Source organism: Musa acuminata, chromosome BXJ1-5, assembly GCF_036884655.1.
Source record: "Musa acuminata AAA Group cultivar baxijiao chromosome BXJ1-5, Cavendish_Baxijiao_AAA, whole genome shotgun sequence".
NCBI classification, from domain to species: domain Eukaryota; kingdom Viridiplantae; phylum Streptophyta; class Magnoliopsida; order Zingiberales; family Musaceae; genus Musa; species Musa acuminata.
Genome location: NC_088331.1, coordinates 3,617,722 through 3,629,905, shown reverse-complemented (window position 1 = coordinate 3,629,905; position 12,184 = coordinate 3,617,722). Strand labels below are relative to the sequence as shown.

The 12,184-nt window shown below is 42.3% G+C and overlaps 3 protein-coding genes across 4 annotated transcripts; all 3 read right to left on the bottom strand.

Annotated features, from left to right (window-relative positions):
- Positions 1–427: 427 nt before the first annotated feature.
- On the bottom strand, positions 428–2,423 carry LOC135674905 (protein MANNAN SYNTHESIS-RELATED 1-like). Of its 2 annotated transcripts, XM_065185167.1 has the most exons (3): positions 2,106–2,423; positions 1,026–2,006; positions 428–955 (listed from the first exon to the last, which is right to left on the bottom strand). In XM_065185167.1, exons 2-3 carry the CDS (start codon positions 1,794–1,796, stop codon positions 680–682), a joined length of 1,047 nt encoding a protein of 348 aa, XP_065041239.1. In that variant the 5' UTR covers positions 1,797–2,006; positions 2,106–2,423; the 3' UTR covers positions 428–679. The 2 variants fall into 2 exon arrangements, with proteins under 2 accessions (XP_065041239.1, XP_065041240.1); XM_065185168.1 differs by having other exon boundaries at positions 1,026–2,423.
- Positions 2,424–5,026: 2,603 nt separating this feature from the next.
- LOC135674904 (protein OXIDATIVE STRESS 3 LIKE 4-like) lies at positions 5,027–6,193 on the bottom strand. Its single transcript, XM_065185166.1, has 2 exons — positions 5,691–6,193; positions 5,027–5,504 (listed from the first exon to the last, which is right to left on the bottom strand). Exons 1-2 carry the CDS (start codon positions 6,008–6,010, stop codon positions 5,288–5,290), a joined length of 537 nt encoding a protein of 178 aa, XP_065041238.1. The 5' UTR covers positions 6,011–6,193; the 3' UTR covers positions 5,027–5,287.
- A 2,457-nt stretch (positions 6,194–8,650) lies between these two features.
- Positions 8,651–11,614, bottom strand: LOC135673056 (exocyst complex component EXO70A1-like). Its single transcript, XM_065181754.1, has one exon. The coding sequence runs from the start codon at positions 11,309–11,311 to the stop codon at positions 9,299–9,301; it is 2,013 nt and encodes a 670-aa protein (XP_065037826.1). The 5' UTR covers positions 11,312–11,614; the 3' UTR covers positions 8,651–9,298.
- Between the last annotated feature and the right edge of the window lie 570 nt (positions 11,615–12,184).

The window sequence follows — 12,184 nt, the reverse complement described above, 5'->3', positions numbered from 1 at the left end:
AAAATGTGTCGATTGCATGTTAGGTGGGAAGAGTTTATACCAGATTCGCACTAACTAAATTATGATGAATCTTTGGACTGCAGTGAAGATTTAATCATAGGTTTTGTCGTAATCGATTTCGACACGAAATGTGAAATAATTGAAATAAAAACTAAATTTAGACATTTTGGAATCACTACAGAGGATAAACACACAATTTTATCAAATATTGAGATTTTGAAATCTATAATTTTATGGTACATTTATGTAAGAGTTTGAAGGTTTGTTGATAAATTTTTAGGTGGTCTAATAATAATAAACTATTAATACTTAAGATTCGAAATCTATCACCAAACATAGCTGGTTTAGAGTTTGAATACTTAAGCTTTTAAATTTTCAAAAAATTTAAATACTTTTTTTAATCATAGACTGTGAGTCATATGCTAAGGGAGATAATTTTTTGAATATTTTAAATAATTTTTTTTTATCCAATGTGAGATACATTATTTACGTACAACACTTCATATGGATTTTTTTTTTCTATTTTTGACAGATAGATCACACGTCAAGAGATATGATTTTTTCTATTTTTGGCAAACGATTGCTTTTATTATGCCATATACGTTCATCAATACGGCAACTCGCTTTCGATGATCGAACAGTCACAGAGCAGCAGTAGAGGAGATGACTGCGAACGGCGTTAGCAGTAACACGAGTACGCAACGTGGTTCTTCCTGGAGACATAGCTCGAGACGAAATCAGAAGCTCTGGCGGAGAAAGGCGGCCCTCGAGATGGCACCACCATTTCCGGGCGGCCCGAAGCTATCCTCCTCCCGGCCACGTTCCCGTAGAACAGACCAGAAATTGCAGGCACGAACACATCGCTTTGGGCACAAACAAGGAGGTCAAGTGCTCTCTCCACTTCGCTCCCTGAGCTGACCAACTCACCTTTCTTCTCCGCAGGCATCAGATCGTCCTGCAACGCCACGAAAGCAGAAAGCAGTGATGGCCGTGTGGTCCTGCAGTCGTTGCGAGAGGCTGCTCACCTTGGTGTAGCTCCTCGGGAAGAACTCCCTCAATGGGTCGAGGCTTTCGTCCCACCGAGTCTGGGTTACGTAGATGGGGTTGTCTCCGTTGAAGCCGATCCGCCTCAAGAACTCTGCCGTCTCCCGTGCACCGTAACAAGCCTTGCTTCTGCCGTCGCTCTCCTTGCAGCCTCTCTTCTCCAGAGCATCACTGCGGAGGTCGATGGCGATGAACCGGCTGCCGATGTTGCGGCTGAGCGTTCGCAGTCTGTCCACGACCCCGTCAGCCGCTTCGGCGATCCCCTGTTTCAGTTCGAGGCTGCCAAACATGGCCAAGCAAGCGGTGGAATCCAAGTCGCCGTTGCGCTTCTCCCTTCTCCTCCAATCGACTGAGGTGAAGTAGCTCGCGAGCCTCAGGTAATGACTGGTTTGGAAGATCGGTTTGATGTTTTGGGTGATGAAGTCTTCAGATACGCCATGAGGGACTCGAACAAGAGATGGCATCTGAGCTGCTACTTCAGCCGGAAGCTGGTCGGCTACGTTAACGACACCACTCAGGCTGTGGATGAACTTACCCGCATCATACATCTCTCGGAAGTTCCTGCAATGATGCGAGTCTTTCACCAAGTACACATGGCCACAAGAAAAAGCTTCTGTTCGATCAGATTCAGGATTTGCAGAGGAAGAGCATACCGAAATCAAAGAAGCAATACCTCTGTTGACCAAGCTTTCTTCCTCTGATGTCAGGGAGCACCAGTGTGGCGCCCAGATATCTTGCAATGACCACAGCATCAGTAACCTAACCAATGAAATAGATCACCAACAGTGGATTGCATGTTCTACAGTACAACTACTTGTGCTTACTTTATTGATGTTGGAGATCAGATTCTAGGAAACATGACCATGAAGAAGTGGATCGTTGTCAGCATACCTGTAAGACATGGTACTCTGGGCCACTTCTTAGGGAGAATGTAATGTAACCTCGTGACTGCTCTACATCTTCTGAAGAAGCAAATCCAGGGGGGAGAACAGATCAAAGTAATTTCCACAGGCAACAAAGAAAAGAAAGGGATTCTTACAAGTTTAACTTCTGATACATACTCGAGACTGGTCTGTTCCAGCAAGGTTTAAGCTCCTGGTTTCTCTTTTTCCTATGTCCTTCGCTCAGTCTTAATGCATGGGTAATCGACTTCTCTTCAGCCTTGAACACATCAACCGGAACGCCTGATACATCTTGAAGACTCACCTGAGGACATGCATGGATACTTGAATGTGACAATACAAAGGACATATCAAACCTAAAAGAAAGATAAAAAGGGCTGTTTTAGAAGGAAAGAAGGAGAGTGCTATAGATTTTGTGGACTTTTTAGTCTTAGAAACCAAACAATCTCTCTTTTACAAACACTTTTTCCTCTCTCAGCCAGCTTATATCCGATGGTGATTGCATATGCAGATTATTTAATCGAAACCCGAGTGAGTTTCTGAACCTTGCTTGCCTAGAAGAAAGCATTTCGAGTGATTTTGCTATCATTTGTCCATCCATCACTCTCGTATGCTGCAACCAATCTTAGAAATGATAGGCAAATGTGAAGCAGTTCATTCCATATTTAAGAGGCATAATTAAGATGCAAGTATGCAGAGCTATGTGAAACAATGAGTTCAAGATACAAAGCTTTGACAGATGAAGTTTTGCTGTAGCATCACTCGAACTACAGTGCAAACATCCACCAGACAAGAAGGCGAAGAGGAAACGAAGAAGAAACCCGTTACCTCGATGGAATCAAAATGATCTCTTTTGATCATGTTCCCGACCATGGCGAACATGGAGACCGTCAAAAGCCCCGCCAGGACCTGCCTCGGATCCACCGCCATGCGTCTCCGGAGAAAGGGAGGAATGACAGGGGAAGAAGACACCGAGGCTCGAGTCTTTTCAGGCCTTGAAAGCTCCCGCACTGGGAGTCTCAAGCGGGGAAGAAGCTTTTACTCGGACGCGGCCAAAGCGACAGCTCGCAGAACCAGCGGATTCCACCTGGGAGGAAAGCGAAGAAGCCGACAAAGGAGGAGAGTGAGCTCAAACGGCACCTAAACGTGAGTCGCGCGGAGGCGGCGACGCCTGTGTCGGGGCGGGAGAGAGTTTGGAGCCTGCTGACACCTCAACACGTCCATGGCGTTGACCAGCCGTGTGGAAGTTGACTTTACGGTGAATTTTGCTGCGCGGAGTTGACAGCTGACTTTATGGTGTGGGATGGGTTGACATTGGCCGTCGGTTTGACAAATTGAGGTGGTCAAATTAATGAAATGAGAATTGTTCATCAACAGTGGAAATCAATGTTTTGTTTGTGGATATTTTCTAGGAATTTCTGAAAAAAAAGAGATAATTTTTTTTTGCAGATATATTCTTGCAATGTTTTGAAATAATGTATTTACTCTTATAAATTATATATGTAATATGTCTGAAGATATTTACATAATCCGATGATTGATCCCTATAATCCATGTTTATCAGTAACTAGTTTGAATCATAAAATATAAATTACTAAAATGTTAATAAAAATTTTGATTAAGCATTAATATCGATTAAACTTAAACATCAATATATATATATATATGTAAGTTTTTAATTATTTTACAGGGATATAAATTTTTATTATTATTAATATATATTTATAATAGAAAAGAAAAAAAAAGGAAAGATGGGTAGAAATGATCTTTTGACTTTGTTTATGTGGGAGAGTGTATGATAAGGACTGTACAAATGGCATAACATCATTTTACATATAGGTTTGAGATTCAAATGTTGAATTGGAAACTACAGCACACAATCCACTGATTTATATTCCTACTTGTTGGTGTTGTCATATATAAGACAATAGGATTATTTTAAATTTGGTGGAAGATGGTGATGCTATTGTTTTAAGCAATAATTGTGATTACAAGATCACATATATCATTTGACAATGATTTAGGGTGCATATTTTAAATATGAGTTAGTGTTTGATAATTTTCTCTAAGAGATCATATTTGACTTTGATGTTACATTGAAAATACTCAAATGCTAATATTAGGTTAGGATAGTGTTAACATTTTAGTACTTATATAATATTAATATAATTTTATAAAATTTTAATATATCATATGACATTATCTAAAATCATAAAATTCTTTACTATATGATAGAAATCATTTTCCTCATCATTTCTCTTGATTTTTATATTTATTTTATATGATTATATTATATTATATATTTGGGCTATATAAATTTTTATAAGATTACATATATTTATTTTATTAATTAATTAATTTAAATAATAATATCTTAATTTTAAATAGCATAATTTTATTATATAATATTCAACAACTCTTGACATATAATTTTATCAAATAACACATATATTAATATATATTTAAAACATTATTATTATTATCTATTATTTATCAAATACTTAGGATTATTATTATTATTTTAAAAAAACCATATTAGAAATATAAATATAACTTTAGTGATGGGGACTATTTGCCAGCCAATCCAAAACCACAAAGAATATAATCGATATATAAATATAATATGGATATAGAATGGATTCTATGGGGTAGTATTAAGTTCAAATATTTTAAATCAATGATTTAAACTCGATGAGTGAAGTTATTCCATGCATTGGACTGAGGAGCGATAGATCCAAACCAGTGGGATCTAAGTTGGATTAGGGATCTACCTTTGCTTCAATCCAAATCCAAATAATACTCGATTTCTCTACTGGAATCCATTGCAACATCCATTTTCCATTCCATATCTTCACATCAGAATCTATCATCCTGAGATCATACAAACGGATGGACGAGCCGCCGAGTTTAGGAATAGAAAGACCGACGGTTGTGGCACAGATGGAGCAAATCTAAATGGTCGGGTGGAACGACACGTGCGTTGCACGCGGCTCCCATAGCCATTCCAAGTATAAAGCTACTGTTTGCTACTGCTAATAATATTATTGCTAGCATTTGTTTCATGTTTGACGAACGCTTTGTGATCGGATAAATCTCGCTTCATCTTTACAGCTTACAATCGAATATTGTGGACAGTAAAAAACAAATTTAAGATTATTCTGACTAAATCTCACCATGGAAAAGGCATCGGGACTTGTTAGCAAGATTGAAGAACATGTTGGAGATCAGACAGGGAGGAGGATCTAGGAGATCTAAACGCCTTCTTCTTCTTCCTGTCATTGTTGCCATGGTGGGTGGGGGAAGGGAGCCAAGGAGGAAGGTCACCTTTTATGCTTCTCCTCCTACTCCTCCTCTTCCTCATCTGCTTCCTTCACCGTGTGATCTCGGGACGAGAGTGAAGTGTAGGAAGCACTTCTAATGTTGCTCATCATGAGGAGTCTCCTGCGTTTGCTGAAGGGGTTTTCGGGCTTCGCCATGTCTTTTGCGCTCGCGGTGGCAGCGTCTGATAAGCTGGCAAATGATTTCGACTTCCCTGAGAAGAAATTGGATAGCCCTCTCCTGCGATGGTTCGGAGGAAGATTGTGTTATGAGACCATTAAGAACATCACGTTGGAAGAACTTTCTGATATGATAATGCCAACCAACATAATCATAGAAAGAGAGAGAAGAATAAATAGATAATTAATCGTAGAAAATACGAAGAGAGAGAGAGAGAGAGGAGAGAAGGCAACAAAAGAGGCTTGCTTGATGGGAAGAGAGTCTTCCAAGGAATCCAGAGACCCCAGCGCCGCCCCATCCTTCCTCTTGCTCTCCACCTCCTCCTCCTTCGCCTCCCTACCTTCTTGGCGTGAGCCCTCATCCTCGGACGACGCGGCGCCGATCGACGAGCTCTCTGATGACTCCGCCGCCACCTCCTTCCTCCCCAAACAGAACCCGTTCCTCCTCCGCACCACCTCCGCCTCCTCCTTCCTCTTCTTCTCAACCTGCTCCTCTCCGTGGAGGTACACTGGCAGGCCAACGTGATGATTCTTCAGTCCCGCATTGGGCACCACCAGAGACGACATCCTCCTCCTCCTCCTCCTCTGCCTGTTAATCCTCAGCAGCGCTATTCTCGTAAACCGACGCGTAAGCAGCCCCCCGGCAGCGTGGGAGCAGGGTGGCCGTCCCTTCCCTCATGGCATGCTGCACAGTTCCGTCAGACGCCGAGAGAGAGAGAGAGAGAGAGAAGAGAGAGGGAGCCCCGACACGTTCCCACAGGGCCTATAAAACGTGTCTACGCTCGCGACAGCGACGCGGGCCCGACGACCGCACACATACCCCACCACAATCTACGTGCCCGAGGGTCAATGTACGCGGAACAACGAACATATACTATATTGTGCCGACGTGAACATCTTGGGAAGATAAGATTTAAGATGGGTGAGAAGAGAATAGTTGGAGAGATAAGATTCGATGGATGAGAGAATTAGACCCTATGTTTTGCTGGTCTTTCGTCAGCAAATATCAACCTAAAATCTTTCCATCCATTATTACTTTTCGATATTTTTTTTTTCAGAACTTTACTATTTTGAAAAAAATTATAATAATATTTTTTCTTTCAAAATGAATATTTTACCCTCATCGACCATTGCGACAACATCCCTTCATCTCGTATAATTGTTCGTAGTCCTTACGTGAGGTTACCGAAGGTGGCCCTATCGACGATGGGATTACCGAAGGTGGCCCTTGTGAGCTATCGACGATAATATGTTTGATGAAAGAATGGGTAAAATGATCTTTTTACATTGTAAGAGATATTGCTTTGAAAATTTTCAAAGTATAAGTGCTTTCCAAGAAAATTTGAAGAAGTAAAAGACTGTTTTAGAAAAAGTAAAGGCTTTTTATTGCTGCTTTATAAGCCCCAGTCACCTTTGATGCATCCACTGTGATGGAAGATGTAGACAAGTCTGATACAAGTAAGATGTAGACAAGAAGGTTACTTGATGCATTCATCTTGACAATGCTTGAGGGGATAAAGATGCTGCAAACTATTGCTTGTGGGGCACAAATTGGAACCATATGGTAGCAAGAGAGACATCTCCGAGTTCACTGAAGAAAAAGATGGTGTGTGAGAGTGGCCATGGCCTTCAATGGGGTGATGCATGGAAGAGGGAGCATGGATCCAAGTAGTGATTCTTCTTCATCTTCATGTCACATTCATTTGGTCTGCACATTGAAGAGGATGGTTGTGTTAGAATAACATGTGGGATACTCTTAGCCAAGGATTTATGCTCTCTGCCTACCACATTAATATTTCCCTTCCTCTCAAGGTTTCTCATATGGATGTCCCTTTCTTAAATGTAGATGAAGCTACCTACTTGACACTTTTTGTCCCAGGGATGGTTCAACCGAGTGCCAAGACACCTAAATCCCAATTGAAAGCACAGAACTGTTTTTCTATGGTTTTCTGAGACTAGATTGGCCAAAATCATAGTAGAAATCAAAGCAAAATTCTCACAATGAAATGATATAAACCGATTTCTAGGGCAAGAAAGCTCCAATTTCTGATAGATGCTTCAACCATGTAAGTTATGAACTGCACTGTGATTGCATGGACATCACTTGAATCACAAGTATCTTTCTTAACCATTCAACATATAACCAATATTTATGCACTTCATTATCACCATAATACCTTTATGACATATCTGATTTGCAAAGTCTGAAAATATAGTCTGTTGTGAACATTATGATTTGCAAACAGGAAAAGTGAAAATAGGAAGGAAGCACCCAAAAAGCAATTCTACACACTAAAAACATGAAAGAATAAGTTGCTCTATCATCTGCAAGGTGGGCAGCATCTTAAAGCAAGGGTTAGTATATACCACACTACTTTTATACCTCTGAGAATATTCTTATAGAGAGATCTCTATATATAGACCATCTCATCGGGAGGGACAAAACATTTTTAAAGCACTAATGAACAGTATCAGAATTTGAAAATAAGATTAAAAAGCTTACCTGAAAGACTTCGTGATCCTCCTCCGGCAAACATGGATATCTCATGTGATCTCAAATAAGATCCACAAGGTTTTTGGCCTAGAAAAAGGTTGCCATGGTTGGGGGTCTCTGACTTGATCTTTTTTGAGAGAAAGCAAATGAATGCGCACTCAAGTAAAACATGCTTAGGTATAAAAAAGTTAAGGAAGATCTTAATTGTGCAGTGCAGCCCTAAACCTTGCTGAAATCCAATCATGTAACAATTAAAAGAGTAGGATCGGACTTATCATACCCTGTATATATAGTGTATAAAAAATTCCACTATGACAAGACAAGGCATGTCAACGCTTAGGATGTGGGTAATAATTACTCGAGGAAATTCAAGCAAGAACTACAACAGGAGATACTGCCTTTACTGGATTCAGGAAATGACATGCATAACGAAGAATATAAAATGTGCATGTATTTCCAACCAAGAATGAGTCCTCAACATAAGCATAGGATAAACCCGGCATGGACTCAGTAGCTCTGATGAATGAGCATCACAAATTATTGGACCTTGTGGAACTCCAAACTTGTAAACCACTCCCATGTCTTTTAACACCATTTTCATTTGATTTACATTTTAGATAGTGTAATCGTAAAACGTATGCGAGTAGGAATTTCGAGTGTCATGTACAAGCAGAGTGCTAGTTAGCAGCACAACTCAAGCACAAATTTCACTCTGAGGAAAACAAAGCAAATTCAAACTTGTGAAATGATTTAAGCTAAACTATCACAACACCACAATAAGATTCTATGTGGTTTACTCCTGCGTCATGCATCTAATCTAGGTCTTAGCATATTGCAACCTATAAGATGAATGTTGATGAATGGACAAAAAGAAAGATACAAGGGCGCCATGTGCACCTTGACATACAAAATTTACATATTAAAGCAAATTGCATGTTTGTTTTCCCATATCCTCCAGCCTAAAATGAATAAATATTGATGCATATTCAGAGAGAGAAATAGACCTCTAAAGCAGTATAGTGAAGTAGCTTCTGCTAGATGAGTGCCAAAACACCAATCCCAGTGTCACCCTCCATCGTCTTTGTTTCTCAAGACGTGCAAATTAGTTTGTCCGTAGCATGCTTGATATCCAGTTTCACAGTTAGTGCTCCCTAACCGATCATCCGTGAAAACCTTTGTACAAACTGATATATCTAGCCGCCAACCCATACCGCTGCTCCAAGCATATGACCATGATATGCTCATTGAACCAACACCAATTGCTGCGGACCCAGTCCTCATGCTTTTAACTGCTATACACATGAGAAAATGAGAAACCACGGTTTCTTTCCCTTCCATCCTAAAAAACGGAAATGACTTCATCAGCTCACAGTTGAGGCAGAGCGAGACATGCTAGTCATTACACTATTCAATTTTCCATTTGAGTGCCTAATGTTGAGACTCATTGTTCTCCCAGGCTTATGCAGGAAAAGAGAACCAAGCATGTTCTCCAAGCTTTGGGCTGTGTACTTTGCATATTTGCTTGCGCTTGCGTCTTGCTCCACCAGAGGCCCATAGTTCTGCATATAGCTCCGGTAACTAGGAACAATCGTCTGCACTATCGAATGACATAGTTTCTCCCTCAATTCCTTATCTGATATAACCCAAGTTGACTGCTTCTGATACATCTCATCGAAGGACCTATTGAAAGCTTTCAATCGCTGCTTCACCAGATCCCGTGCCTTGCTTCTACCCCCTGAGAACAATATCAACCCTTCCCTACTCAGTAGAGATGGAAGCTTTCCCCAGCTTTCCCTCAGGAAATATGCAGCATAGTAATCCTTGTACTGCTCATGCTCCTTCAACTTTGCCTCACCTAATAGCTCCCCCAGCTTGGTCCCCTTCAGATTCTTGTAGAAATGCCAATGTGTGTTCATCGCGAATAGATAGGAAAGAGGAATGTCCTCATAGCTCTTGGACCAAGTCTCAAAATTTGCCTCGAGGGCTTTAAATATGTCCAAAATTGCATCAGTTAGGAGTCTCTCTTGGAACTTCTCCTGCTTCCAGCTCCGATTTATGATCAGAACCTGAGTGAGCACCGGCAGATGCTCCTCGCTGAGAAGCTTATTGCAGTAATCAGTGACGAAGGCCACCAGCTTTGGCACAGCTCCATCGGAAGGTGGTGGCGTCTGTCTTTGCAGCTCCACTTGATGCAAGAGCTCCCAAAAGATCTCACAAGCCCCATCAATCACTCTCTTGATAAGATCCCTTGTTTGATTCTGGATCTCAGAACAAGCCTTTCCTCCAAAAATCCGGTTGAAGTCCAACCTTAATCTGTTCAATGTCGCAAAGATATCAAGAAGCTTGAGTAGTTTGATGGGATCTTTCCTTGTCTCGGTGACCGTCTTCCCAAACCGGAGGAACGCAAGCATCCCAGCGTGTGCAGCAATCTCCGCGAAGCATGACAGGGCTACATCTCGCGGTCCAGCACGCTCGAACACCTCGATGCACACCTTGAACTCGGCCTCGAAGAGGTGCTTGATGGCAAACTCGAGGTGGCGGCACCACTTCTGGATGTACCCTTCGATGCTCTGCACGCCGTTGAACTCGGCGGGCGTGATCTCGAGGTACTCGAGGTCGAGCGCGCGGAGGCTGGCGCGGACATTGGACCCTCGCACGTCGACATAGATGGAGATGCAGCGATCAAGCCGGTCGTTTGCAGTGGTACGCTCGAGGATGGCGCGGAGCTTGTTGATGACAGAGACAGGAAGGGGGGAAGGGGCGATGGCTGGGACGCCGACGATGTCGGATGGCATTTGAAGAGGGACGGTGTGATCGGCCAGGAGGCGCCGGAACTGAGATTCGAGCTTGTCGAGGGCGGCAACGAGGAGGCCGCCGTCGAGAGCCGAAGGTGAGGGCTTGACGGAGTCGAGGGAGGCCTTGAGGGCCTCGATGAAGCGGGGATCGGCGAGGGAGTGGTCGTCGAGGTACTCCACAATGTCGTCGAGCCACTGCACCGCGAGGCCGCAGTTCTCAGAGAGAAACCGGAGGGCCTCCTCGAGGCGCTTGAGGACCGACAGGTAGCCGAAGAGATCGGCGCGGAGGTCGGCGAGGAGGGACCGCTCGAGGCCGTGGACCGCGTCGAACACCTTGAGCACGGCGGCAGCAGGGCCAACGGCGCGGTCGATATGCCCGCCCGCTGCGGCGAGCGCGCCGCGGTCGGCGCAGATCGGGCGGACAGCGGCCTCCAGCGAGGGGAGGCGCTGCCGGATCTCGTCGAGGCGGGGGCCGGCGCGCGCGAGGGCGGCGCCCAGCGTCCGCGACTTCTCCAGGCTCGCCACCAGCGTGCGCCTGGCCGTCACCAAGCTGTCCATCCCCCGTCTTCCTCCTTCCATGTCCAAAATCCCAACTTTCACTACGAAACACAAAAATCCTCGACTAAAACAACAACAACTCAAGAAGCGAGTTGAACCGGATTAAATCTTCCTAAACAGGACCAATGCAGAAGAAGAAGAAGAAGAAGAAGAAGAAGTTGGGATTTTGAGGGGGAGCAGAGAATGAAGTTGGGAAGAAATGGACGAACAAATGTGGAGTGGAACGGCGAAGGCAATGAGACAGAGAGAGGAGGGAGACGGTTTATGGGACCAAAGCGAGCCTGAAAGCTTTAAGGTTGCATTGGAAAGCAGGGGAGGAAGAAGAAGAAAAGAAAAAAAAGCATGGGAGATAACAGGACAGATGGGAAAGCGATTGAAAAGTACAGTTCAAATTACATATTGCCCCCTTACAATTTAGTTATTTAATTATCTACCCTTTTTATTTTAAAATAAATAAATTATTATATTAAAGTCGACTCTCTAACTTAATTTCCTCTCTTTATATATATATTTGATAATAAGAATTCTAAAGGCATTCTAAGAGAGAGTGAGTGAGAGAGTCTCTGAATCCATTTTGTCGGGTTGGGTTCAAATTCCTGATTTGTTTCTTTCTTCTAAAATTAGATTAGCGAAAATATGATTTAAAAGACATAATTTTTTTTATATTTTCTTGTTGAAAAAATAAGAATATATACATACATATATATATATATATATATATATATGTCTCTTAATTTTTATTATTTATTTCTATATAAAATGGACGATGAAAGATGAAATGAGAAGAAAGAAAGGAAAGGCCTAATAATCACTGTGAATAAAACAAATTACAATTGTTTTAAAACCTCGATTCAATATTACTTTTAATTTAAAGTCAATTACTCGACAAGACGA

Excerpts from the sequence above, each read along its gene's own strand:
- LOC135674905 (XM_065185168.1), bottom strand. The coding sequence starts at position 1,796 with ATGCTGTGGTCATTGCAAGATATCTGGGCGCCACACTGGTGCTCCCTG. Across the intron at positions 956-1,025 it reads TCCCGAGGAGCTACACCAAG|GACGATCTGATGCCTGCGGA; the intron begins GTGAGCAGCCTC and ends GTGGCGTTGCAG.
- LOC135674904 (XM_065185166.1), bottom strand. The coding sequence starts at position 6,010 with ATGTCGTCTCTGGTGGTGCCCAATGCGGGACTGAAGAATCATCACGTT. Across the intron at positions 5,505-5,690 it reads GAAGACTCTCTTCCCATCAA|GAGAGGGCTATCCAATTTCT; the intron begins GCAAGCCTCTTT and ends GAACCATCGCAG.
- LOC135673056 (XM_065181754.1), bottom strand. The coding sequence starts at position 11,311 with ATGGAAGGAGGAAGACGGGGGATGGACAGCTTGGTGACGGCCAGGCGC.